This window comes from Filicampus tigris, chromosome 15, assembly GCF_054856515.1.
Source record: "Filicampus tigris isolate MCC_2025a chromosome 15, RoL_Ftig_1.0, whole genome shotgun sequence".
NCBI lineage: Eukaryota > Metazoa > Chordata > Actinopteri > Syngnathiformes > Syngnathidae > Filicampus > Filicampus tigris.
This window is the reverse complement of record NC_141231.1, coordinates 11,457,233-11,483,991: the sequence shown is the minus strand read 5'-3', so window position 1 is coordinate 11,483,991 and position 26,759 is coordinate 11,457,233. Positions and strand designations below refer to the sequence as shown.

General features: G+C 40.5%; 2 protein-coding genes across 4 annotated transcripts; both read right to left on the bottom strand.

The window, feature by feature from the left end:
• Window positions 1-1,378: 1,378 nt before the first annotated feature.
• LOC147135476 (secretory carrier-associated membrane protein 1-like) lies at window positions 1,379-13,144 on the bottom strand. 2 transcript variants are annotated; one of them, XM_086054176.1, is made up of 9 exons: window positions 12,961-13,144; window positions 8,439-8,519; window positions 8,072-8,179; window positions 7,885-7,996; window positions 6,252-6,380; window positions 4,698-4,857; window positions 4,518-4,619; window positions 3,135-3,252; window positions 1,379-3,033 (listed from the first exon to the last, which is right to left on the bottom strand). In XM_086054176.1, exons 1-9 carry the CDS (start codon window positions 13,015-13,017, stop codon window positions 2,884-2,886), a joined length of 1,017 nt encoding a protein of 338 aa, XP_085910302.1. In that variant the 5' UTR covers window positions 13,018-13,144; the 3' UTR covers window positions 1,379-2,883. The 2 variants fall into 2 exon arrangements, with proteins under 2 accessions (XP_085910302.1, XP_085910303.1); XM_086054177.1 differs by lacking the exon at window positions 12,961-13,144 and adding an exon at window positions 10,112-10,247.
• Window positions 13,145-14,184: 1,040 nt separating this feature from the next.
• On the bottom strand, window positions 14,185-26,712 carry prkaa1 (protein kinase, AMP-activated, alpha 1 catalytic subunit). Of its 2 annotated transcripts, none has more exons than XM_086052933.1 (9): window positions 25,947-26,712; window positions 24,260-24,401; window positions 22,739-22,832; window positions 22,112-22,256; window positions 21,293-21,380; window positions 20,971-21,195; window positions 19,406-19,925; window positions 18,561-18,687; window positions 14,185-17,652 (listed from the first exon to the last, which is right to left on the bottom strand). In XM_086052933.1, exons 1-9 carry the CDS (start codon window positions 26,041-26,043, stop codon window positions 17,366-17,368), a joined length of 1,725 nt encoding a protein of 574 aa, XP_085909059.1. In that variant the 5' UTR covers window positions 26,044-26,712; the 3' UTR covers window positions 14,185-17,365. The 2 variants fall into 2 exon arrangements, with proteins under 2 accessions (XP_085909059.1, XP_085909060.1); XM_086052934.1 differs by lacking the exon at window positions 25,947-26,712 and adding an exon at window positions 25,095-25,475.
• Between the last annotated feature and the right edge of the window lie 47 nt (window positions 26,713-26,759).

Sequence of the window (26,759 nt, the reverse complement as noted above, 5' to 3'; positions counted from 1 at the left end):
CAACTTGTTCTAAAAGCTACTTTAAAAGTACTGTATCTGAATTTTATTTTATTTTTTTCAAAATGAAATAAAAACTATAATGATAAATCCCGAACTATTATAACGTAAGTGTGGCTAGGTGTGTACGTGTACAATTCATTGCATATGTGTGTGTACACGGATGTTTGTCCAAGTGTGTGTGCGCGCCTACATGTCAGATCCCCATGTGTGCATGTGTCCAGGTATAGGTGTCTGTGTGTTTACTTTTTAGCCGTGTCCCCAGGTGTGTGTGTGTGTGTGTTTGTGTGTCTTTAGGTTTATGCCCAAGTGGTTGCACGTATCAAAGTGTGTGTCCGTAAACCTGAACGTGTCCACGTGTATGAGTGTGCAGTTACTTGTGTTGTGTTTTAGTGTCCAGTGTTACATGCGTCCAAGCGTGTGTGTACGTGTCCAAGTGTTTGAATGTTATTGTATGTGTGTTCAGATGTTCTCGAATCTGAATGTGCCTGAGTGTTTTTTGTGTCCTAGTGTGGATATGTCTGTAGCGAGTGTATGTTTATGCCCAAGTGTGTGTATAAAATCGTGTATATTAAGCTCCTATTAACGTGCCACCGCAGCTGCGACATAGAAGGTAAAATGATGCCCTCAAGTGTAACATGGCTGCTAGTGCAGTCCATTTTATGGACATTACCATTTTCTTCTCATGGGTGCGCACTCAAAGAGGGAAACGCTTAATGTCCACACAATAGTGAGGCGATTTGTTTTGATATTTTAAGAGATTTATGTGGGCACAGGTTGAGATGTGCACATGAATTTTGGTGGCGATTGGTCGTAGTTTATTCTCATCTATGAAAAAACGACCATGTATATAGTCAGGTGTTTTTTTGGAGAGAGAAAAAAAACGACCATGTATAGTGAGAAGTTTTTTTGTGAAAAAATGACCATGTATATAGGAGGCATTTTGAGGGGCAAAACAACAACCATGTAAGGGGTTTTGGTTTTTAATTTTTTTTTTTAAACGACCATGTATAGTAAGGGATGGTAAGTAAGTAAGTAAGTAAGGCATTTTTTGTGGAAAAAATGACTATGTATAGTAAGGGTACAGTAAGGCGTTTTTGGGGGGGAAAAAACGACCATGTATAGTAAGGGTATAGTAGGGCTTTTTTGTTGAAAAAAACGACCACGTATAGTAAGGCGTTTTTTGTGAAAAAAACCCCCCAAACAACAACCATGTATAGTAAGGTGTTTTTTGTGAAAAAAACGACCATGTATAGGAGGCATTTTTTGTGAAAAAAAAAAAAAAATCATGTATAGTAAGGTTATAGTAAGGCGTTTTTTTGTGAAAAAAAATGACCACGTATGTTGACACTTTCATGTTTCATGGAGAAGAAAAACGAAAGATTTTTAAAAAGAATTTTATTTCGTCAGCAAACAATATATATACATCATTATGTCATCACCGTGCAAACCCGAAGTCTGAACCGGTACAATCTTCCGAAGCCGGTAAAACTTTGCCATGCATAATTTTTTTCCCCCACACATTTTGATTGTCAGTGTTATGACCATCTTTTAAGTGTTTCAGAAGGACACATTGAAATGAACAAGATTAAAAAAACAAACAAACAACAAAAAAAAAAAAAAACAAGAATCAACTCTGGAGCGGTGTTTCCAAATTCAAAACGATTTAAGATTAAGTTATTAATTACATTTCGATGAAGTGAAATTTTAAGACCTGACGGCTTTTTTTGTGAGTAGTGTATAAGGCAAGAGCGCTCACATTTAGTGTCTAAAAAAAACAAATGAAATTTCTTCACAACGTTGTTTCTGTGGTCAGTCACGTCAATATTCATAATAATAATGAGAATAACAATGAGAGTGGCTGTGGACCATCCTGAGTGAAAGTGAGGTAAATGCGCACACATGAGAGATGTTTAAAGTGCAAGCTGGTGTGACCGCGTTATTGAGGAAAACCCGGAAAATAAGGAAACTCAACTTAAAAAACTGCCATGTAACTTAATGCACTTCTTAAAATGTTAGTCTAAGTATAGCTTAGCTATTTTAAAATTTGGGGATTTTTTTCAATGAAAAAGGAGCAAAATGAAGCAAGTGATGGGCAATTCAAAGATGTTTGCTCCTTCATTTAGCAAAGAGTCTTAAGCCCGTATTCCACTTAGCGGCGAAGGTTTGCAAGTGTGTGTGTACGTAGCGAATTTTGTTTCTTTGTCAGGGTTCGTTTAATGTTGCAAACAGTTGCGAAGATGTTCGCCAGACATACCCAAACAGTTTTAATGGTCGTTTTACTGTCTAAGACCATTAAAACTGTTGGTGAACGGCTTTGCGACCGTTTGCAAACTTGAACGAACCCTGACGAGAAAACAACATTGCTACGTGCGCACGCCCTTGCAAACCTTCCCCGCTAAATGAGATACGGCCCTTAAGGTCTCAATGACAAGAAAAAAAATAAATCCCTGGAAAATTCCAACATCTCATAGTACACCGGTACTATTTTTTTCTCCTTAATTATTTTCCCCCGAAAAATTCCAATTTTAGTCTTGTAAAAATTCCAATATGGTAAAATTATAGTATGTGTTTTTTTTCCCCTCGAAATTGAGACTTTTTAAATATAAGCAGCCCCCTCCCCCGCCTCACGAAAAATAATAAAAATATGCTTGCAATATTATGCCTTTTTTAAGATCATGAAATGCATTTCTCAGAAAAAAATATTCTTGGCATTCTGATCAATTTCTTTCCAGTGTGGTCCTGATACTCTCATACGTGTAAGAATCAAGTCATGATTCAGTTTTTAAAAGGAGGCAAGAAGTAGGAACTTTGAAACAAGAGGCAAAGACCAAAACCATGTGCATGCGGCCAGCAACTAGTAGTGCAGAGGCGTGATTCCGCCGCTCAGATGTGCTCCTTGAAGGCTCCCTGGGCCGCCCTGGAGGTGGCGTTGGCGGCGGCCGCCTGCACCGTCTTGTTGGACATGACGCCCGTGGCCAGCTCCTGTTGGGCCTTCTGGAAGCTGGCGCCGGTGGTGCGGTACATGGCGTGCACCTGACGGAGCAAAAGGCGTTAAAACAGTGGCAAGGCGGACATGGGTGGCGGGGGGGGGGGGGGGGGGCTCTTGGCTTTCTACGGCGGCGAGCGGCTCGAACCTTCTTGAACATGAATAGCGACATGACGGCCAGCGCGGTGAACAGCGCCGCCACCAGGATCATCAACACGCCTGCGGCCACATTGGTGTTTAGGCACATCAGGGCCGAAATCCAGCCGCTGAGGACGGAAAAAACGCGTTCTTATTTATCATCAAGGAGCTATGAAGGGTAAGGTGCTTTTTTTTTGTTTCTTCATCGTTCGGTGCATTGGTATTCATACAAGGTCATATTTGAGTCTTATCAACTGAAGTCATCAGTACCTCAACTTAAATCAACATCAAATCATAAAATATGAAAATTGCTGGTTGGTATTTTCTGCAGTTCAGTAAATAAACACCCTCATGTCCCATTAATATGAAAAAAAAGACCACAACTCACCTTGAGGAGTTGACTGGTCATTTCTGCAGTTAAGCAAATAAACACCCTCGTAGTCCTCGTGGTGTTTATATACTCAACTGCAGAATTAATCACATTTATCATGAATAATAATAAAAAAAATAAAAAAATAAAAACCTTACCCACCCATCTCCATCCCCTTGCAGAAATGAACAAGCACCATTCAGGGTCAAGTTTTTTTTTCATTCACAGTACTTTTATTTGTTTAATAAATATGTGTATATTTAGTCTATTAATGTATTTCAGTGTCCAATAGCATGTTTATTTACTCAACTGTAGAAAGTACCTGGTTATTTTATTCATTGAATTGATTTGCATTCATCGTCTAATTGTGATATTTCAGTGGCCAGGAGGGTCTCCATTTACTCAGCTGATATGAGGGGTAAGGTTTTTTTTTTTTAAATCACTTTGTTTTTTATTCTTATTAGTGTATTTTGGTGGCCCAGGAGGGTTTGTATTTACTCAACCACAAAGTATACCTGGCATCTATTGGTGATTCTTTATATTACATTTGTATAGTGGCCAAGGAGGGTGCCAGGCTGCTATTAGGGGTAAGGTGTTTGTTTTGTATCTTAATTACCCAGAGAGTTTTTATTTACTCAAATGCAGAGAGTACCAGACATCTTTTAGGGCAGGGATCATCAGGGCCGCAAACATTTTTTGAATGCCTTACCCCGGTTTTTTGACTATTTTAGTGTCCGGGGAGGGCTTGTATTTATTCAACTACAGACACTACCAGGCAGTTATTTGGGGTCATTTTTATCTATTTTTTAAAATCAGTATTAGTGTACTTAAGTGGCCCGTGAGTGTGTTTATTTACTAAACTGCAGACTTAAGATAATAGGGGTAAGGTATTGGTTTATTTTATTCATTAAATGCATTAATAACGATATTCTTATCAGCATCGCCACATAATGCAAGATGGCAACAAAAATGAGTGTGAGAGCAACACGCGACATTGAACGCATCACGTGGAGTGTTACCTACCAGGCCCCCCATCCCGGGATGCCCACGCTCTGCATCACGTACACGCCCAGCTGACACACGTACACGAAGAAGAACAGGAAGAAGCGGAACGAGCTGTCGCTCCTGCCACACAAGAAGAAGGAGATGTGATGCAAAGGACGGCGTGGAGCAGGACGTCAACGCAGTCGGCCAGGAACTCACTTGAAGGCCCCGTAGACGGGCCGGTACCAGCACACGAAGGAGCACGGCGTGAAGAGCAGGAACCACAGAATGGCCAAACCAAAGTCCATGCCGCGGGACGAGTCCACGCCGAACCACGCCACGGAGCCCACCAGGTTGGCCAGCAGCGTCCCCGTGTGGACTGGAGGTGAAGTACACACATTGCAATTCCATTTTAGTGTCATTCCACACAACACAGCAAGAACTGGGTTTGAAAAAAAAAAAAAAAAAGAAGTCATGTAATGAGGAATATATTAGTCAATTTAGGCACAATTATCTACCAGTTGGACAAGAAAATTTCATTTTGCAAACTGTTTTAAAACAAGCAAACACAGCTAACCTAAAAAAAAACAAAAAAACACAGATGTCATAAACCTAGTATTTATTACGGTATTTCATAAGCTAATGTTATTCACTAATAGTAATAAAATCTCCAAAACAAGTTCTAACATCTTGTTCAAACTTTTAAGGCAAAAAAAATCTTCAAACAAGTGAAATGCTTGTACATGAAACTGTCTGGCAAGAAGACATTTCTTGGCAGACAAAGAAGAGGCATAATATTAGCCGAATAGCATAAAACTGCCCATTTCTTTTTTTAACCAACCGTTAACAAATTAACAAAAAAGAAAAAATTGACAAAAACTTTTTTTAATTAATCTTTCAAAACTGTTCAGGTGATGTGACTCAGGCAACTAATTATTATTAAGGCACCAATATTCTACTTTGATTTGAGATGTTTAATGTAAATTTGTTTTTGCATTTGTGTTGGGCCAAACACGTTTAAAAGTTGCAATTATTACTTTTTGATGTATTTTACATGATTTTCTTCAAAACTCACATTTATGTAATATTATAAACCATTCCAATGTATTTTAGCATTTGGAGTTGGCATGCATTGCTCCCGTCGCCATGCGGCTCTGGTTTTCCCGTCAAGTCCCGCCTCCCTGCACTGTCACTGGCTGCCTCGTCAGCATCTGTGATTTTGATTTGTACGAGTGTCCGTTCTCGACGTGGCTTTGAATTGGCTTTCTGTTGAAGCCACACCTCCTTGCGCAGTCATTGGCTGGCTGTTTGCTTTTGAAGTTTTTAATTCATTTTAAGGCAAGATTTAAGATTATTTGGCCAACATTCATCAGCTGGCAGGTCAAACTGTTTTTTGAGGGCAACTTTTATTTCAATCTGTAAAGCTATAAAAACCTTATGTTTGATTTTGTGTAAAAATGATAAAAGTCCAAAGAGAGGAAGGCCTAAAATTTTTGGGTAACTAATTACTTTTCAAGTACTATTATGTAACTTGCCCAACAAGTATGATGAACTATTTTAGTGGATGGAAAATGAATGAGGTAAGAATGTGGCCACTTTGTCGCCACACTGTTAGTATATGACATGAAGTTGCTGTTTTAAGTCTGCGTGTGTGTGTAGTAATAAGAGCATCATGTGACCGAGCCAGCAAACCAAAACGACCGCGCCTTGTGACCAAACCATGTGACCGACCACAACATGTGCCAAGATGTGAGTCACGGGGGCAAAACGCACACATCCAGAGGTAGTACATGATCTTGACCGTCTTCTGGTATTCCACGGGAATGTCCACAGTGATGTCGTGATAGAAACACGGGCCCACCGGGAACTTCTCCGGGAGCGGGGGCCAGTTGTTTCTCCTGCCTTGTGAGGGTGGATAAGATGAAGAAGAGGGAAGAGATTCAATAGACAGAGATCAAACATGGGTGTTGCAATATCAAGTTTTTACTGAAGAAGAAAAAAAACTGAAAAGAAAAAAAAAAAATGTTTTAGAATATGTTTTTGTATTGCATTTGTTTTATGTATTCCATATTTTATTACAAAATGTTTTTCAAATAAAACCTAAGTTCTATGAGAAAAATTGTGATACGTATTATACACAATTATACAGATTACAATACACAATATAATATGAAAACATTCCTTCGGTCCCTTTCCTTCAAAGATGTATAATTGAAAGCAACGTGGCAAAAAAAGTCTGAATTTTTTTGGGGGGGGGAAACTGTGGCAAAATATTGTCTATTGTATTAATTGCATTTTAAGGTATGGTAATTTCCATTGAGACCATGAATATGCCGCGACCATGTTTGCTCATGACAGTAGTGGAATTCATAACAGCAGCCCAGCGGAACATTTAATAGTTGTGATTTTTTAAAAATGTATTTCATTATAAACTTAAAATATTTTCATTTTGGAACTTCTGTTTTAAGGAGTCTTAGGGCCTCATGACAAAATAATAAGGCTACAAATCTACAACCGTAGATTGCACATAGGTGGATTTTGTTTTCCACAATAACAGATTAATAGTATTATATATATATTCATTATAGCATTGAAGTCTTTTAGCGTGGTTCATTACTAAATTCGTTCAGAAAAAAAAAAAAAATTCACCAAGTCTGTGTTCACTTACTATATCCGGTAAAACTACATGCCGGGAAACAATAACTATAATAGATAATAAATACAGTAAATACAGAACGTTAGTGATTTTGGGCTTTGGAGTGAAATTTCAGGAAGAACCTAAAATGCAGTGCAACCTTTCAAGAAGAAAGTCAACCCAAACATATTTTTTTCAAGAATATTTTCCCAGCAGGCCCACTAGTTGAAATAAGGCATTCTGATAAATATTGCGTTTGTGGAATAAGAGTTAATCCAGCTGTTTTTAGCCATCTCAGGGGGCGGCCATTGTGTCATTTCTGTCGACTGAAAATGACATCACAACTACCCAGGGATCAGGTAACGACCAATCATAGCTCGCCTGTTTTCTAAAGCTGAGCCGTGATTGGTCATTGCCTGAGCCCTGGGTAGTTGTGATGTCATTTTCAGTCGACAGAAGTGACAAAATGGCCGGCCCCAGAGATTTCAGAGATTGAAAACAAGTGGATTAACTCTTATTCCACAAATGCAATATTTATCAGAATGCCTTGTTTCAATGATTGGGCCTGCATAACATATTCTTGAAAAAAATATGTTTGGGTTGACTTCCGCTTTAAAGGTGAATTTAGTCATTTGACCTTCTCTCTAAACCGAACACACATTTGAAAATGAACATTTCCGAAGACGTCCACATCCTCCGGAATTTTCATGGCTCAAACGTGAAGTTTCACCCCGAAAGTACTGTATATAGTAGATGAAGATAGTAAAGCACCTCCAGAAGCGCTGAGTGACTGCATCTCCCTCTCTCGCCGGTCCAGCTCCGCCGCCTTCTTTTCCAGCTCTTCCTGCCTCTTCAGCAGCTCGCCGGCGCCCCCTGTCGACTCCTGAGCGGTCATGGCTTGTTTCAGTTTGCATGTTTTAATAATTGTGGGGGGCGGGGGATGCGGGGAATAAGCTACCTGCGCCCGAGGCTGCGAGTAGACGGGAGCTTCCTCCGTGGGCTTCATGATGGCGGGCTGCGTCGGGATGCCGGGCGCCGCCATGGGGGCCTTGCTCGCTATCGCCGTCTAGACAGGAAGAACGTATTTAGAGTGAAACCACCAGAAGGAGAAAATTAGGCAGTTTATTCGAATCTATCGATTAGTGTTACGCCATTCAGCGTTGGCGCCCCTGCTATAACGCATATATTAAAAAAAAAAAAAAAAAGCTACATTTACTGCATCAGCGCCAGGCTAAGCTAACGTTTTTGTTTTGGGCGTTACTGGCCGTGTTTGCCCCAATTGTTAGGACAACGACTAAGAGTCACTCGAACGGTAAAATGCTCACCGGTTTGGAGTCTGTGAAGGGATTGTACTCTTCCGATCCCGCTGCCATCGATGTCTGTCTTGCATGTGTCACGGAAGGGTCCTGGAACACATGGAAAGAAATCAATAGTTGCAGTTAGGAACGGGCGAGTACCGATACCAGGTATCGCATCGGGCCGATACCAGTCCTCCTCAGCAGTAGTTGGCGCTACACTGTGGCAGTTTGAAACATCTGTGAATCCTCATCTGCGCCAGGAAGAAATGTCTTTGTTTGTTCACAATTTTTTGTGTTAACTTCAATTTTATACATCAAAAGTACTTGAGGTATCGGTACTTAGTATCAGCAAGTATTCAAAGAGTGAATAGTCGTACTGGTATTGGTCTAAAAAAAATGGAGTGGAATCCAACATCCCAAGTCACTGTGAATCCAATCAAGATTTTCATGAATGGTAATAATAATTATATTAATAATAATAATACATTCATTATCTATAGTACTTGTCCTTGTTAGGGTCATGGGTGAGCTGGAGCCTTTCTGACTAATTGGTGCCTTTAAATTTTTTACAGAAAGGCTACTACTACAAAAAAGTCTCATTTCAACTATTTATAGAACATTTCTTTTTGTGACAAATCCTACTATTTTTTTTTCTTTTGACGAGGTTCTCTAACACTGTATATATATCAAATGAGAATTTCCCCCAACACATTTTTGTTTACTATTAATTATGGTGCATTTTTGTTTTTGTACCAAATCCTACCATGCCAATAATGCCAAGGTTCAATATTAAATGGAACAAAATTGTCGTTGGTTTCATATAATCAAACAATTTTTTGCAGTAGTAGCAACGTAAATGACCCAAATATTACCAGTAGTGTTTTTTGGGGTTTTTTTTGTATCAAATCCAACTAAATTTGTAAAAGAAAACGCTACTTCAGAAGTGACAAAGCATTACGCAAGACACAGTTTACTATAGTAAACAAAAACTAACAAAATAGCTGGTAAAATTGAAAAAAAAAAAATCGTTAATGAAAAAAAAAATGCATTGAACAAAAGTGAAACTATTTGAAACTAAATCCTGTGTTTATAAAACGAACTACAATCATAGGAAAAATGTTCTTCGTTTTCATCTTTGTCAATTAATATCATACAAGAGCTTTCAGGGTTCATTTTAAATGAATTTATCATTCTATACGTTGTATAGAATAAGGAAGGTCAAACCTTCATTTGAGATTTGTAGTTTTACTTTTTTATACACAATCCTTAGTGCCCTTTTTTTTTTATCTTGCACTTGGCAAACACTCCTTATATTAAATAAAATAAAGCTAATACTTAAACTAATAAAGACTAACCCTAAAAGCAAACAAACAAAATATTAACAACTAATAAGAGCTAACAAACTAGCTCTATAAACTAATTGAATTTTTTTCAAGTCCAAATGAAACTATAATGAAAAATCCAAAACAGTGCATTACCTTTTACTACAGATCCTATTATTTTTTTGGTGCGAGAAGATGCTCCAGCAATAGTGTAAATGACCCCCGCACCCCGTGAAAAAAAAAAAAAAAAAAAAGGCTTTTCTAATAATTACAGAACATTTTTGTACCAGTATCTGCCTCCCTGATTAACCACTCTAGTCAATGAAAAGTGACATGCAACACAACACATGAAAAGAACCAAAGCTGCCCAAAAAGTACCTTGCTTGCCATCCTTAAACTCAACGCGCACGCCAACGTCCTGCCCACCTGCTATCTTTGCATCAGCCTTGTGCCCTCCTTTGATACAAAGTGAGGCGGACGTCGCCGTCTTCCTGACCATATCCTGAATATTACCCTCGCACAAACACACACACACACACAAAGACAAACGCAGGCTACAGCTTGTCACCAGACCGCCACTCTAAATAATTCACACGGAGGCTTTGGGAAACATTCATATGGCACAACATGGGCTGTTCTTTTTTTGTGTGTGTGTGTGGAAAGGAGAGCTCGCGGACGGACGCCTGGTTAACACTTCTGCCAGGCTCCAGCTCACCTGTGACCCTAAAAGAGGAGAAGTGCTCGAGAAAAGGAAGAGATCGCAAATATTCAACTTCCTTTGAGAAAATTTTCCTGGAAAAAAAATACACAACTTTTTCTAAAAAACACAGTATAGAACTGTTTTTGAGGAAATATAGAACTTTTTTTATTTTTTGCACTAAAATACACAAAATGTTTAACTTTCTTTTTTTATTCAACTTTCTTTTCCAAAATATATAGACGTTTGCAACTTTTCTGAAAAATGCTACCTTTTTTCTGTAAAACACCCTAATGTCCTTTCAAAAGTACTGTATATAAAATTTTCTATAAAAAAAACAACAACCTTTCTCTAATCATTTTTTTTGTCAAATGTATACATACTTCATTTACACACTACTACTTTTTTTTTTTTAATGACTACTTGTTCCAAAAAAAAGTCTGTAAAATTTGCTGTTATTACAAACAGTCCGATTTTTGGTGGAAAGTATACACAATAATTTCTGGAAACAGGGTCCCAAAAAGTCCCAGATTTGCAGATAAAGTGGGCCGAGCAAGGGTGCTTTGTAGTGTAGCCAGTGGGTGTGGGGGCCTTCACTTTAACACATGCTTCCGTTTGCGGGCCCTCGGGCGCTAGCGCACACGCCAAAAACATGTTGGCTCTTCAGGGTTCTGTATGAATAACTCATGATTTGTGGAAAATACGGATTTTCAGTACGATTGTAGTCCAATAACTGTTCATTTACTCTCAGCTCATCTTCTGAAGGGCTGGCCGATTGATTGATTTCAGCGATTAGGCCTGGGTGATAATTCAATACCAATATGTATGGCGATAGTCACGTAATCGATACCAATAGAAAATGCCTTCGATAAAATATTCGAGACTAAAAAAAAAAATAAAATCACAAAGCATACGCCGACCGCAGCATTGTGCGTGTTGTAGGCAGTGCGCAGTGGCCTCCAAACACAAAGAAGCCGCTAAACCAAAGAAGAAGAAGCATCCAAACCAACGAAGAAGAAGCAGCTAAACCAACAAAGAAGAAGCAGCTAAACCAATGGCGCAGGCGTGCTTCATACACGGAGCAAGAGAATGGTGTCACTTCGTTCACATAAATGACAACCTGGTAGTCGACTCAGTACAATAAAATTATATTATGCATGTTAGCTGGATTAAACACCTCCGGATGGAGACGTGGTGTACATGTAAAGGAGTTCCCTGTCATCACCACTACTTTATAATATACATAAAAACAGTTAATTGTTTTGTTTTTTTTTCATTTCAAATACCAGTAGGTAAAAAAAAAAAAATAATTATCACAAATACTTGTTGTGAAAATGTTTTCAGCCATATCGCCCAGCTCAAATAAGCACATTATGTTCAAAAAGGAGTTTATTCAACCTTTTTATTGACCTTTTTTTTTTTTTTTTTTTTTTTACTTTTTCATAGTTCCGTTGACTTCTTAATAGTCTTAATATTAAGTATCATATCGTCGCTGTCCTGTGAAAAATATGTATGTCCAATTTTTTTTTCTTTCCACGTTAATGGGACGTCTCTAATGCAGAAACAAAAAATGGAAAAAATGGACATATGTCTTTTTCACAGAACAGCGACGATATGTTACAATGAAATTACCTAATTTCAACCTTTCTTTCACCGGGTTCAGTCGTGAAAAAAAAAAGAAAAGAAAAACATCAAGATACATCAATATCAACCAATATGAAATACATATATCGTGATATACTTTTCAGCCATACCGCCCAGCTCTAATGTCGATTCATTTTTAGATCTTAGACTGTAATTTGTTTGCACTTCTCCGGTTCTGTATAGTTCAGCCAATGCACTGCTGGTTTAATAATGTAAAAAAAATGACACAAATTGCCTTTGCGTTATGCTTTCTTCCGTAAAGAACAGGCTCAATACTAACAGTGGTTGACCTACTACTACAATTGAATAACCCATTGGAATGTTAAAATGTGACTTTAAACCCAGTCACCCTCCTATTGTTATTGCTAATGCAAACCGGCGGATCCCTACCACCAGTCTGGGCCGCACAGAAAGACAAACATTTTGCAGCGACCCAGCTGTACATGAATTGGCGTTAGCGTTATATAAGTTCCGACTGTCTGCGAGGCCATGAAGGCATCTGAAGAGTTGGTGAGAGGCAGATGGTTGAAAAGACAACTAGTTACATGTTTCTTCTGAATCTGCAACACTCATGTTTATGGCTTTAAGATGCAAAAGTAAATCAGACAGGCAGTCAAGTATTAGTGCAGTATTTTCAGGGTTCAATCAATATGGTCGATTTTGTAGATTAGGACTCCTGTCATTCATTCATTTAGCCCCAAAACATTCATTATGTTGTAAGCAAAAACCTAATAACAAAGACAGACAGAATTGGATGTCAGTTACTTTTTCATTGTCGTTGTATTACGGTTAAAACCGGCTGCGCGTGTCAAAATGCAAATAGTGATGCGATAATGAGAGCGAGGATAATGTGGCTAAACCACAGTAGCTAGCCAGCCAATCTTACCTGAAACGGGTTGCTGAGCTCCGGCTCCGTGAACGGGTTACTGTCGTGTTCCGACATGATTGTACCGCCTTCACGGACGCGAGTCTCGTTGAACTATGATTTTTTTTAAACGTTTAAAAAGAGTCCGATTATTCGTGAAAAGGTGACAACAAGCTGGCAGTCACGACTATAGTTGACCGTGTCCTCAGAGATTCTCTATTGAATAGAGATGAACCCTCCCAAATGCACAAGTAGTGAAAATTACGTCACAATTTCAACGTGAAAAGTGCACTTTTAAGATATCAAACAATTTTATGAAAATAGAACATTTTTGTTAAAACACAAATAGACGATAAATTATATTATAAAGCAAAGTAATAACATGAATACACAGTCGTGTGTCACGTGTTTGCATGCTACTGTTGCGTCCTCAGAGATCCTCTTTCTGGAGAGAGATGAAAATTCAGTGTAACTGATACGGAAGTACAAACCTTTACATCTCAATTCCAAAGTTAGAAATTCACTTTTCAGATGTTAATTGCCATCATAGTGCTCCCGTTTATTAATTTTTTTTAATGAACACGTAAATGTATACAAAAACGTATTCCTTACGCTGTTTTTGATCAGATCATGTATTTCCCACGTTTTATTGTGTGTTTATGACTGGATGAACAGGCATTGACTTGGTAGATTGTCGCTTTGTTCAGTTCAGTCGACTTGACTTGCATACATTTATGTGGCATATTTGACACATTCAATATGGTAGACGCGCTGACGTGTGGAGCAGCCGACTAACCGCTCTTTGCGTGGCGTAGGTATGTCTAGGGCTAGCATTATGGTGGTGGGTGAATAAATGAACAAGCAACGTAAGAAGGTTGCTTTGGCCAACAGACCACTTCGATTTCAATGTTGGTATTTAATCTCACCCAGACATTAACTCACAAGGTTTTATACTATCAGGCGAAACGATTTAAAAAATAAAAAAGTAGGACGTTGGCACCTGCCCGTTTGACCCGGATGTTTTTGCCTCAAATTTCGACACCGTCCGCATTTTATAAAGGCCGAATGAATGTAAGGATGGTAGCACTTTAAAAGGACGAGGACGAATTTTTTTGGGAATAAGGACGGAGGGTACCCAGGTGGCGGATGCCAATAAAGGGTAAAATGCCCACCGATGAGGTGAAAAACGATTAAATGACATTAAATACACAGATTAAACTAAATAAATTAACAAGCCTTTAAAGGTTTGTGTGCAATTTAGCATTTTATTTAGGCAGTTGTGTATACAAACGATTCCGACATTGTCCATTCTGATATACACGGGTCACTCTTGGAAAGTAGGTTGCCTTTACACAAAGCAGTTCAAACAAATTCCACACCAAAGTCACATTTCCCCACACATTCGTCTCTTCTACAAAAAATAAACAACGAAATTTTAAGTCAAAAAGTACACCCTTCCCAAAGCTCAACGATTCTTACTAAATTCCATATACTCTTATTTCAACAAAAAAAAGGTTAACATTAGGTGTTCAGTCGGAATGAAATGTAACAATCAACATATTTCCAAACATTTTTTTTAAAGCTGTCAACATCAGCAACCACTGATACTGCTTCATGAAAACACAATGTATTGTGTCATAACAGTGAAACAAAAACAAATCTCCAATCACCGTCAAGGATCAGAGCTCCGCAGTAGTTTGGCAAAAATAGTTTCAAGTTTAGCATTTTTTTTCTTACTTATGACTTCACAATGGGAATCAAAATGGGCAAATAATTCAAAACAACAGTACTGATAAGGCAACAGCAGGGAACCTTTCGATGTCCTCCCAAATTTCTGAAAATATATCACCCAAAATGTTTATTACTAATTAAAATAATTTGTGTTAAATGTTTTGGGGCCATATCAAGTGCTTGTTGGTTCCCCACTCCTGCCAAATAAGGCAACCTGACAGCAGACGATAAAAGATTTCCATAACAGGTGACACATTCATAAGCTCGTCTAGTACAGAAATATGTTATGCTGTTCTAGTAATTGTCAAATGTGATTTGTACACACATGGGGGCAAGAAATGCTTATGGCATTTTTAACAAACTGCACAGACTTATAAAACAATGTCAAATGATTTACACAACGATAAAACAAACAAATAATAAATGTCATTGTAATGGTTGAAAATGGGGGGGGGGGGGTGAAGATGCTCAGAATTTTGACTTCAGGGGTTCCAAACTGAGCGGTGGATGCTATTTTTTAAGATTGTCTTGTTTTTTAAATTGATCATCAAGCAGGCACATAATTTGTTGGCAAAACTGATGTCAATTCATACCCCCCGCTCTGTGTTGTGTTAGCATAAGTTGACACAGGAATTTATTAAGTTGTGAAACCACGCTCGATTACGATTGACAAGTGATGTGCGTTAGAGAAGTAAATCAGAGAAAACAAAAAAATCCAGCAATAGTTCAAGAATCAAACATGTATTTTCACTTCGGTTAGATTTACACTGTGTGGTTCAAGTGACAAGATTCTCAATTTTTGCTGTCCAGTGGAGCGTGCAATAAGCAAGTTGCAACAGAAATAGAGAGAGTGGCGAAGCCACAGAAAGGCATAGAAATGTGCACCTTTGAAATTTTCATGGATCAAACAACTGTTGTTGATTTTTTTCAGTTCAGCCGAGTCCATTAAGTTAAGTAAAGTAATAGTGGTGGTTCATCCTGTTTTGGAGGGTTGGTCAGCCCTGGCCAACTTAACTGGATATGTTTACGATTTGAATTATTTATGTATTGTTTACTTCCATAGCTATGTATGTGTAATTTCGAATCGCAGGATATGCGTCACTTGAAATCGTGGAAATTTACTATCGCTATGAAATCGAAATTAGCCACCTGGACCTCTAGTGTAAATCCACCCTTTAAAGTGGAAGTCAACACAAACATTTTTTTCAAGAATATGTTCTAGGCAGGGACACTAGTTGAAACAAGGCATTGAGATAAATATTGCGTCTCTGGAATAAAAGTTAATCCACCCGTTTTAGCCATCTCTGGGGGTGGCAATTTTGTCACTTCTGTCGACTGAAAATATCACAGTTGCTCAGGTAACAACCGATCACAGCTGACCTGTTGTCTGAAGCTGAACCATGGTTGGTCGTTATGTGAGCCCTGAGCATATGTGACGTCATTTTCAGTCGATAGAAGTGACAAAATGGCAGCCTGAGATGGCTAAAAATAGGTGGATTTCTCATATTCCACAAACGCAGTATTAATCGGAATGTCTTGTTTCAACTAGTGGGCCTGGAGAGAACATATTCTTTAAAAAAATATGTTTGGGTTGACTTCCGCTTTAAGTATTGAGATATAGCCATGTCCTTACATACAAAAACCATAAAAAACAAACGCAGTACAGTGTTCCCTTGATATTTGTAGGGAGAGTCATAGCCCTGCCATGAATAAACCCGCAATCAGACATCACTCCCCAAAATGTTTATAATGTCCTGTAAATGCCACAAGATGGCGTCAAAGCACTACTTAGCCAGGGCTGTGGCTTGCCTGTTTGAACACCTCTCCCCAATTCAACCTCAGCATCAAGATGGCATCAAAAGACTATTTCGGCTGGGCTATAACCTGGGTAAATGAAGCTCCTTCACTCACTTCAACCTAACTCCTCATCACCAACATGGCGTCAAAGCACTAAGACAGGGCTACAGCATGCTGAAATGAAGCCCCTAGCCACACTTCAACATAGCGCTTCGAGATTTCATCAAACCACTACAGAGAGGGCTGTGGCCTGTCTAAAATAAGCTCCTCCCCTCAGTTCAACATGCCAGAAGACGGCGTCAAAGCAGCACTTTTATATTCGGTGACTAAGTGAGCATTTCAGCGAGTAACGGAGGATAGGTTACAAAGGGAAAAAAAACAACCAGCAAATGTGTGGGTGGGGCGGGTGGGGGGGAAGGGACACTGAAATAAAGATGGACTTGGAACAAAAATGGTGACACTGAGAGGGAAGGGTCATTGCACTTGACCGCCTGATGAGTGCGCCGCAACTTGAGGGAAAACCAAAAATAAAACCGAGAGCAGCAGGAATGAAAAGAAAGGTGTGCAAAAGTACTTCTTCTTCTCCCACACAGGAAAAAACAAACACAAAAAGTTGATCTTACTTTTTTTTTTTTTTTTGCACTGGAAGCTGGCTGACTCGACAGTACAGCGGATTCAGTGTAATCACTTAACAACGGTGTTGACATATTGTTCCAGAAATATGCTCTCACCACCCTCTCGGCTCATCCCTAGTGCTCCCCCCCGCCATCCTGGGCTGAGCCGCCAATGGATTGCATGCTTCTTGCTAAAAAGACACTCGGAGAGCAAACAAGGCTATAGCGATCGATGTACGTACGCGCGTGTGTGTGTGTGTGTGTGTGTATATGTAGGTAGCGAGCTATCGTGCGAGCAGTTTGATGAGGTTAGCGCACATCTCAAAGAACTCGATGGTGTGGCTGCCCGGGCGAGGCACAGACGGGATGTCGGCGCCTCCCGTCGAGTCGATGGACGAGGTGAGCGAAGACACCAATGAGCCCTCGGCGCCCGTCTTGGGCTGCGGGGCGGCGCCGGCCGAGGTGGGGGAGTCGGCGCCGTCCGCCTCGCTCTTGACGGTGGTACGGTAGTTGCCAACCGATCCGGAGCGCAGAGGGGTCGCTGTGCCGGATTTGGTTTCCAACATGTCGTCTGGGGAAACACATGTTGGGCAAAATGTTTGCTTTGTGTGTAGTTTCTGGCAAAACACCATTTATGCATGATGCTCTTAAACTTTAGATCACATTTCGTTTACTTCCATGACGCGATGAGAGAATGGCATTTGAAATATATGCTGTACAAAGAGAGAGTTCATTCAGTACATTTACTGTTTGATGACAAACTATCATAAATTTGTATTTAAGCGGAGAAACTGGCCGGTTATTAATATTTTTCAAAAGGCCTAATAAAGACGGATAAAATTGGCCAGGCAATTGGTCAAACCTTAATACCACCGCTATCATGTTGTGGTTAAAGAAACCCTCAATACTATATGAAAATACCATGTAGGTCACGTGGAGTAGTTGACAACCAAAAACATTCAAAAATGTAAAATAAATAAAGTGGTGCTGACGATGCTCGCAACCCAAAACACTTATTTGAAATCACAGAATCAAGTTTTGCTCGCAACTCCACAAAAAAACAAAACCCAGAAAAATGATTTACGTTATATTGGCCCGCACCACTGATTCTGAAGGCCCTGCAGAGATTAAACAAACAATGCAAAATGAAAGAAAGAGACTTACTGTTTTACACTTGTTTGTATCAAAAGTACACTTAGCTTCTTATTTGGAGAAGGGTGCGAGTGAGAGAGCAGGAACAGGTACCAAGAATACCTTAAAAAGTATTTTGTAACAAGTTTAAATGTGTTTAAAGCATGTGGTAGGTTAAACAATGTTTTTTGTTTTTAAGGTGTTGCTGATTTTCACAGATTCACTAAAGTAGTTAACGGAAAGAATAAGGGACACGACAGAGGAATAGAAAGTATCACAAGTGGCGTAACACATTAACCCCCCTTTGCTAATGACTGACCGACATGGACGGTTGAGCTTTGGACGTACCGTCTATACTTCGGAAGTCGAGGAGGTAGGTTCGGCTGTCCACCTGGTAGAGTTGAAGGCTCATCTTGGTCTGCATGCCAGTCACCGGGTTTTTCCTTTTCACGCGTAAATAATACGGATTCACAACCTGAAAGCAACCAGAAGGGTAAATTAAAAAATGACAACAACCAAGTCACGTGTCACGGCAGCAGCAGTTTGCCACGGTATGCTGCTATCCCATCTGTGCAATGCATCATGGGCTATATTGCTTTTCTCAGGACCATCGGTTGTTCAATACTTTTCAAGACACATTTTAAGATACTTTGCAGGCACTACAGGGGATAACCTCAACTCATTAGTCACGCCACATTAATCAGCACTACAAAATGGCATATCGTCGCTGTCCTGTGAAAAACACTTATCGCCAATTTTGGAAACTTTTTTTAAATTTTCACTTTAATGCAATGTCTGTAACGCGGAAACACGATTCAGGTAAAAATAAGAGAATGAAAAAAAAAATGGAGATAAGTGTTTTTTTTAACACGACAGCGAAGATATGCTACAAGATGGCGCCAAACCAATACTTTTATACAAGACATGGCTTTGGCCTGACTACATAAACAGCTATGATGTTAATAGTTCCGTAAATTACACATGGGAGGCGTGTCTGAAAAGCTTGCTTTGTTCAAGTGAGCAAGAAGAGGAAAGAAATGTGGTAGGACAACACGCCTGCTAACAATAAACATCCGACAATTCCTTGCCGAGAAGAACATCGCCGCGCTGGAGCAACCCGCCTACTGACCTGATCTGGCTCCGTGTGATATTTGCAACCGCTTCCCCTGTTTATGTGTAAAAACGCCATTCACCTTCCACTCATAGTCCAGCTGCTTCATGGCGCGGCACACTTCTGTCATGATGTCGTTGGGTCTGCTCTGGCTGCGGATGCCCAGGTGCCACTTGGCCCGCCGCACGCCCTGGTGCTTGGACTTTTGCGGATTCAACTCGTCCAGCGTGTGGCGCGGCCGCGGCGGCGTCTCCGCCACCAGGGGGGGCATGCGCTCCGGGTGGGGCTTGACGGCGGCCGCCACCGAGGCGCCCGACGAGGTGAGGTGCTGGTCATCCAGGAAGGAGTCGGGCGGGCTGGACGCCAGGTAGAAGTCCTTGGCCTCGTTCATGATGCGGCGGTTGTCGATGATGAGGTGGTAGGCCACAGCCAGCGGGTCCTGGTGGTTGCGGCTGTAGATGCAGGCCAGCACCTCCTCCTCGGTGCACTCGAACTTGTCGCACACCTCCTTTAGGGCCTCGTCGTCGATCATGTTGTTGCTGTAGGACGGGTCCTCGGGGAATAAGTACTTGGGAAGGTCCTGTTTGAACCAGTCATCCTCTCTGCGCGACCACAAGTGGAAAAATAAATGAGAGGGCTGGGTGATATGGCATTAAACGAAAGTCACCCCACCCAAAAAAATAAAATAAATCAATATAAATACAATTTAAAACTCTACTCGATTTTCCCCCTTCACTTATCAAACAAGCACTTTATTTCAGCGAGGTGTTTTCTTTTTTTAACCCAGTGTTAACTTACAACAACTTCTACAGAAATAAAAAAAAATATATAAGATATATATTTTTTTGACATACTGTATTTTTCGCATTATAAGTCACACTTATTTTGATAGTTTGGCTGGTCATGCGACTCACTCTGGTGCGACTTGTATACATTAAAATTAGAGTTCGAACTGACACCCAAAATCCCCGTTCCCCAATTGTGTCAACTTTCTTTTGATGGTTGGCAATTACTTTAGATGCATGACTGCCGGTGGCCAGAAGGTGGCTGTAACGTACCAAAAGCACACGTCAACCGCCAAAAGAAATTAGAAAAAAATGGAAGAAGAAATGGAAGGAAAAAGACGACAAGGGCAGGCAAAATTCTCTTGGACCCTCCACATCCTGGTCACCATCTCCTCCAGCTCCTTCCCTCAGGTAGGCGCTATCAAACTATGCATGCTAAAACCAGCAGAGTCAAATACCTTTTTCCATCTTGCCATCAATTCCCTAAACAACTGACTCAAATTCGATAGTGGCACCTTGCAAATGTTTGCCAATTTTTGCACATCCCTGTGTGACAGTATTAACTGTATTGATAATCGTAGCTTCGGCTCTCTACATATTTGTAGAACTGTCGTTGATCAATATTCCACAGCACCCGACACTTAAAAGTGCTCAAGGACATTCTGGTGTGACGATTCTTTCTTTGCTTTATGACTCTTCTACATGCAATTGGTCGGCACTACAGAACAAATGGCACCAATAATATTACGTAAGACTCTCTATACTTTGTGACACGTCTTTGTCGTAGTCTCATACTACCGGAAACAATTTCCTTGTGTGTTTTCCATACTTGGCCAGTAAAAAGATGATTGTGGAACCTCACCTGATCTCTTTGATGGTGGCTCTCTTCATGGGGTCCACCTGCAGCATGTGCTTCAGGAGGCTGGTGACGGCGGGGTTGAGGTACGGCGGCGTGAAGAAGATGCCGTCGCAGATCTTCTTGAAGAGCGTCGGCACGTGGTCGTCGTCGAACGGCAGCGTGCCGCACAGCAGGGCGTAGAGGATCACCCCGCTGCTCCAGATGTCCACCTCAGGACCGGCGTATAATCTGACCGCAGAAGTGAAGGGGAAAAACTAAATAAAACGACATTTTATATTCAACTATGCCTGAGTGTTTATGGGCCCTGCTAGTGAACATTCCTGACCTTCCTGAGATCACTTCAGGAGCAGCGTAGTTGGGAGAGCCGCAACTCGTCCGCAGGAATTCTCCATCGGACATCATGTTTGATAAACCTGCATACAAGTCAACAGTTTGTTAGGAGAACAACTTGGGACTGCCTAGAGTCAACTCAAAATAAGTGCAAATAAATGACGGGAATTAATCAATTGCTTCAAATGTGAAATCTGACGTTTTTTAAGGACTTTTATTTACTTATGTTCCTATTTCCAGAGGATTCAGCTATATCTTAATAATATGAGGATTTTGTCAATGATATTTTTTTCAAATGGTGAAATGTGAGCTGCAACAGTACTGAATACATTTATGTAGCGTACTTCAAAATGTATTTCCGGAATTAAAAAGTAAATACAATTTGAAATACGTAAATAATAGTGCGATGTATTAATCGTTGCATGCATTTATTTAGTTATTTGATGGTTACAATTTCTTTACGTATATCCCATCTTTTGGGGTTTATTAGGGCGCGAGCAAACATGAAATCCGTAATACTAATCATTAAAATGCAAATTAATTGAAATGTAAAAGATGTATTACATTGCCTGTTAAAATAAGATGGAAGATGCTGTATTAAATATCTAATTATTTACTTATTTCCTGTCATAATAATTGTCATTTTTAGTACTTAGCTATATATTTATGTCATGACAGTTTCTTCTTTAATAATTTAACTATGCAATAATTGTATCTGTCAAACTGGGAGGAGCTAGGCAGGATTTGACGACTTGTTCAAGTCAACCAATCAGATAGTAGACTGCGCCACACTTAAACGGTCGCCCCAGCTCACCAAAATCGGCTATCTTGGCATTCATGTGCGCATCTAGCAGGACATTTTCCGGCTTGAGGTCCCGGTGCACCACCATGTGCCGGTGGCAATAATCCACCGCCGAGATGATCTGCTGGAACAGTCGACGGCTCTCCTTCTCGTCCAACTGCCGGGAGAAAAAGGCGCAAATGGAGTGCAAGGTGAGAAGCACAAAGCGACGCCCCGCGTCGTGACATCTCGGTAAAAAAGACAAGGCTGACAACATCGCTAAGTTCTTCCTGCATGGCCGCTCTCAAAATTGCTCTTTATACAAAAACCCCTCAGTAATAACAAATATATATATAATGTAAGCAACTTTAACAGTTTGTGCACCATGAGTTCACGTTTCATGGCTATTGAGGTTGTGCTCCTTCTGGTGTGTGCACCATGGCCACCAGGGGGCAGTACAACCAGACGTCATACATGAAGAGTTTCACAACTAAGTGACTCAAATAAGATGCAGTTGTATTAGTTGTTTTTCACTGTGTCTTAATAGTATTTATCTTACATTCAGGTTATGTGGTTTTATAAACACACTTCCTTTTTTTTATGTTAGCCCATAGACAGCGGCGCCCCTGAAAATGGAAAAGCTGGGATGAAGAAGATTACCTTTCCATTCTTGAGGATGTAGTCAAAGAGCTCCCCTCCTGAGACGTACTCCATCACCATGAAGATATCCGTCGGGGTGCTGATAACCTGATACCTGTGGGGATTGTCGAGTGATTGGCCGGTTAGAAGCATGTACAATCAACACCAAAAGGTCATGACAAAATGCATTTGTTGAGCAATAGTTTTCTTACTGTAACCTACCCAATATGACCTATTCATATTTTGCTCCTTTCGGTGTCTTAAAAGCAACCATACTACAATGTACCCTCCATCTTAGAGGGGAAAAATAAAAAATAAAGTACATTTTGTTGCAGTTGTATTCAAAACCTATTCTTGCACTTACTTGACAATCAACCATGCAAAAATGTTGACTATCAAATACAAATTAAGGACCCAGAGGACCTCTGGAACAGATTGTATGCACGGCACGCATCCAGTTTATGCAAGGCTTGTCATCAGGTAGCTTGACAAAGTGTCTCTAAAATTTGGAGCGGTGGAATGGGTTGCTGAAGAAGCATGTGTGGAAAGAATGGAAGAAGAATGTGAGTATGCTACAGAGTTGTAACCCGCCGCCACATTGCTCACATAGTACCTCTGTGTCATCCTTGCACAGGAATGTAAACTCCCTTTGTGTGTGTTGGAGATGCCATCTTTGCCAACAGTGGGCCTGAGCACACAAACAAAGCCGACTCCATTTTAATGGCGGCCAAGACTTGTGTTTCGCATCAGCTGCTTGCTTGACAGGAAGTAAAATTATTTTTGTTCAGTTATAATATTTATTTCCTATCCGGCTTTCAGTGAAATACCCCAAGGATCACAAAATTACAGTATACTTAACACTCCACAGTCTTTTTCTTGCTGAAATTTTCCTGTTTTGAGGGGCTGCTCTACAAGCGGTGTTTTGCACTCGTTAGCATCCTTGTTAAGATTTTTGCTTGCATCATCACTACCTCCTGGTTTAGCCGTGTTGTTTCTGCGACTAAAGATTTTTCAGGCGAAAAACAAATACGCACTTTTGGGACATTTTCAGGAGCCAAATTTTCGGTGCATCTCTGCTTCATACAATTTTCAATTAGGGCATGGATGCGTGCATGTGGCAGATACAGAGGACACGTCGGCAAACAACTTCGATGTCCAATCAAGTATGTGTTGTCTACCAGATGCTAATGCTAATCTGTGCAGTGTGGCCAACAAAACTCACTGCAGCTCTGCTTACCTTTTGGATTTGATGCAGAGTTTCAATATTTTTTTGTGTGGATTTTTTGGACATTTTGGACCTCATTTAACAAATTTTGTCACTGTTCCAACTTTCACCACTGACCCCTTTTTAGCGTGTCAATTCAGGTCAAATTTAGCAACATTACATTACACCCAATTGTGAGGGGATAAACGAGGCTCAGACGGGTATCATCCCTAGACGGAAGCCACCATTACAGGTTGGAAATAGCTCAGTGGGTGGCAATAATGTGGCGGCAGGCGGGGATTAGGGGACGTGCGCGCGGGTCGTAATCTAGAACTTACAGTTTAATTATGTGAGGGTGCCTGAAAAGCTTGAGGTTCTGGATCTCCCGGCGGATCTTGCCCACAACGTCCAAACTGCGGATCTTCTGCCGGTTCAGGATCTTCACGGCCACTTGGTGCTTGGTCAGCTCGTGTTGGCCGACTGTTAGAAGACACACAAAAAAACAAATTAGCACACTTGACCACCATTCAGTTTTTCTAAAACAAAACCTTTTGTCCAATGTCTATGATGTGGTAGCTTCTTGCGCTAGTATAGGGCATTTTTAAAAGAGACGTAAAAAACTGGAAGGGCAGGTGATAGTGTTAAAATATTACTAAACACATTGTCGGTACAGTTAACAAAGCTTTTATGCCTCTATGACAGTGCTTACTTTACTGAGCCAGGTTAAATATTTTACAACTGCCAAATCTCACAGCACACCACTGAACAATGTCACATAAACAATATATACAAAATAGTGGTGGTCAGTGGAAATGGCATAAGTGGTATGCATTTGCAATTTGGCCAAAGTTAGTTGCACGGTCAACCTTTGACTTGTGAATGATGATTTCAAGTGTACATAACGGCGAAGATTTTTTTCAAAAGTGCGCACTGGTGTCTTTTGTGAATGTTGATTTTTTTTTTTGGTGCCTCTCATTTCTTTCTTGCTAGCAGATGGACCCGGAGGTTTAGTGCTTGGGTCATACTAATAGAAATTATACTAATAACAATGTATTGTTCGATTGTAGATATTTGCATCTAGAAATACATACACACTTATACATACATACAAATATACATACACACACACATATATATATATATATATATATATATACATACATACATACATACATATAGTGAAGCCATCTCCGACAAAAAAAATAAATTAAAAACAAGTTTTCATCCTATATGGTAAAATTCACCCAGATTCAGATCGGGGCATCCATAGTTCGATTTTTCAGTTCAATTAATTTTATTAAATTGTTATTTACATCTCTGCATCTTCATAGTTTGTTATTCATGAAAAGTAGCTTTGCCTAGGAAAAGGTAAGTGGTAAATGTTCAGATCAAGATCTACTTAATGGCGGTGCTGCTGTTGGTGAGGAACTTTGAAAAGCTACAAAAGAAACAAAGACATCAAAAATAATAATGGTACAGGGCTGAATTAAACACAGGTCACGTCACGTCACGTCACTTGTTTTCCCTCAAATTACAAAACTTCACAGTACCCACCGCACCCCCCCTACCCACAACACCATGAGTGTCGCTTCAAATAATAATATGCCTAGAAATTTGAATACACAGGGTGACAGCCCAGCAAGTTGACGCCAAACATCATGCCCGTCGGCGGCGTTAAGTGAACAGCGGCGTGTTTTAAAATATATAGACATTAGCTGGCGTTAGCGTCAATTAAGAGAGCTTCACTTCCCGTTGGCTACATTGACAAGCGACTTGTAGCGCTCTCCGGCTAGCCCCACCAACAAAACTGGTTGGTACTAACACCAGCGGTGTGTGGCGTCGTTACGTAGCCGCAAACAAGATGAGAAAACCGGAGGCTGGAGGAGACAACAAGTGTGACGCCTTCCCCCGGTTGACAAGTTAGCTTGGCAAATTAGCCGCGATGCTAAAAAGCTTCGCCGGCCACCATCTTTCAGTTGAAGTAAGTAGAGGGGGGCTGGGGGATTCTGTCTCGCTGCTTCTTACCTTTAACCTTCCCGAACGTGCCCACTCCGAGCGTGTCACCGAGGATGTAGTGTCCGATTTTAACTCTGCCCTCGTGTTTGGTTTTCTCCGTCGCCATCTTCCCGCAATGGCCTCGCTAGCCAAGCAGCAAGCGGCGGGCACAGATGGACTGAGAGTTCCGACTTGGAGCTCCAAGAGAGGTCCGCGCGCACGAGTGGGAGGGGCTGACACAGACAACGCCGCTTCCCTGACGAAGTCGAACGTAAATGACGTAGTTTGGTGCCTTCAGGCTGCCCTCGGAAACTCAAAACTTTATTAAACGTCCCACTGCTTTTCAATTTCATATTACCCACGTTGTATCTCTTCGAGCATTAAAGACTTATTCCACACCACAAAATAAAATCAGCGTGTAAACACAATGCTGTCCTATCGAGTCTGTCCAAAAAGCTTGTAAAAAGTCGTAAACGACGACAGTTCATTGCGTCCTCCCTTATCTTGTTTAATCAGCATGCACTTCCCACTAACCCAAACAAAACAAGCCCGTTTACCACAATTGGCCATCAGTGTAAACCAGAAAAGGCGTTGGTCTCAAAACTATGCTCATATTTGGCAAGTATTTTCGAAGAATAAAGAGGTGGATTCATGACATAGTCAAAAGATTTGATGTGGCAGTGTGACAGCTTCAAATCGCCCCCTCGTCATATCAACTCAAATTTATAGGTTTGAATTTGTTCTTTTATCTCAATTTTAGCGCACATCCTCGCTAAGTGCATGCATATAATAATCAGTAGGTGGCAGCAGACTGCTTAACAGCACAAAACACTCAAAGAGACT

What these genes read in the sequence shown, in the direction of transcription:
- prkaa1 (XM_086052933.1), bottom strand. Translation starts at nt 26,043, where the DNA reads ATGGCGACGGAGAAAACCAAACACGAGGGCAGAGTTAAAATCGGACAC. An exon ending in CACGTTCGGGAAGGTTAAAG is followed by an intron (nt 24,402 to 25,946) that starts GTAAGAAGCAGC and finishes GTCTTCTAACAG; the next exon opens with TCGGCCAACACGAGCTGACC. An exon ending in ACATCCTCAAGAATGGAAAG is followed by an intron (nt 22,257 to 22,738) that starts GTAATCTTCTTC and finishes TTCTCCCGGCAG; the next exon opens with TTGGACGAGAAGGAGAGCCG.
- LOC147135476 (XM_086054176.1), bottom strand. Translation starts at nt 13,017, where the DNA reads ATGTCGGAACACGACAGTAACCCGTTCACGGAGCCGGAGCTCAGCAAC. An exon ending in CATGTACTACCTCTGGATGT is followed by an intron (nt 4,858 to 6,251) that starts GTGCGTTTTGCC and finishes CTTCACCTCCAG; the next exon opens with TCCACACGGGGACGCTGCTG. An exon ending in ATCCCGGGATGGGGGGCCTG is followed by an intron (nt 3,253 to 4,517) that starts GTAGGTAACACT and finishes TTCCGTCCTCAG; the next exon opens with CGGCTGGATTTCGGCCCTGA.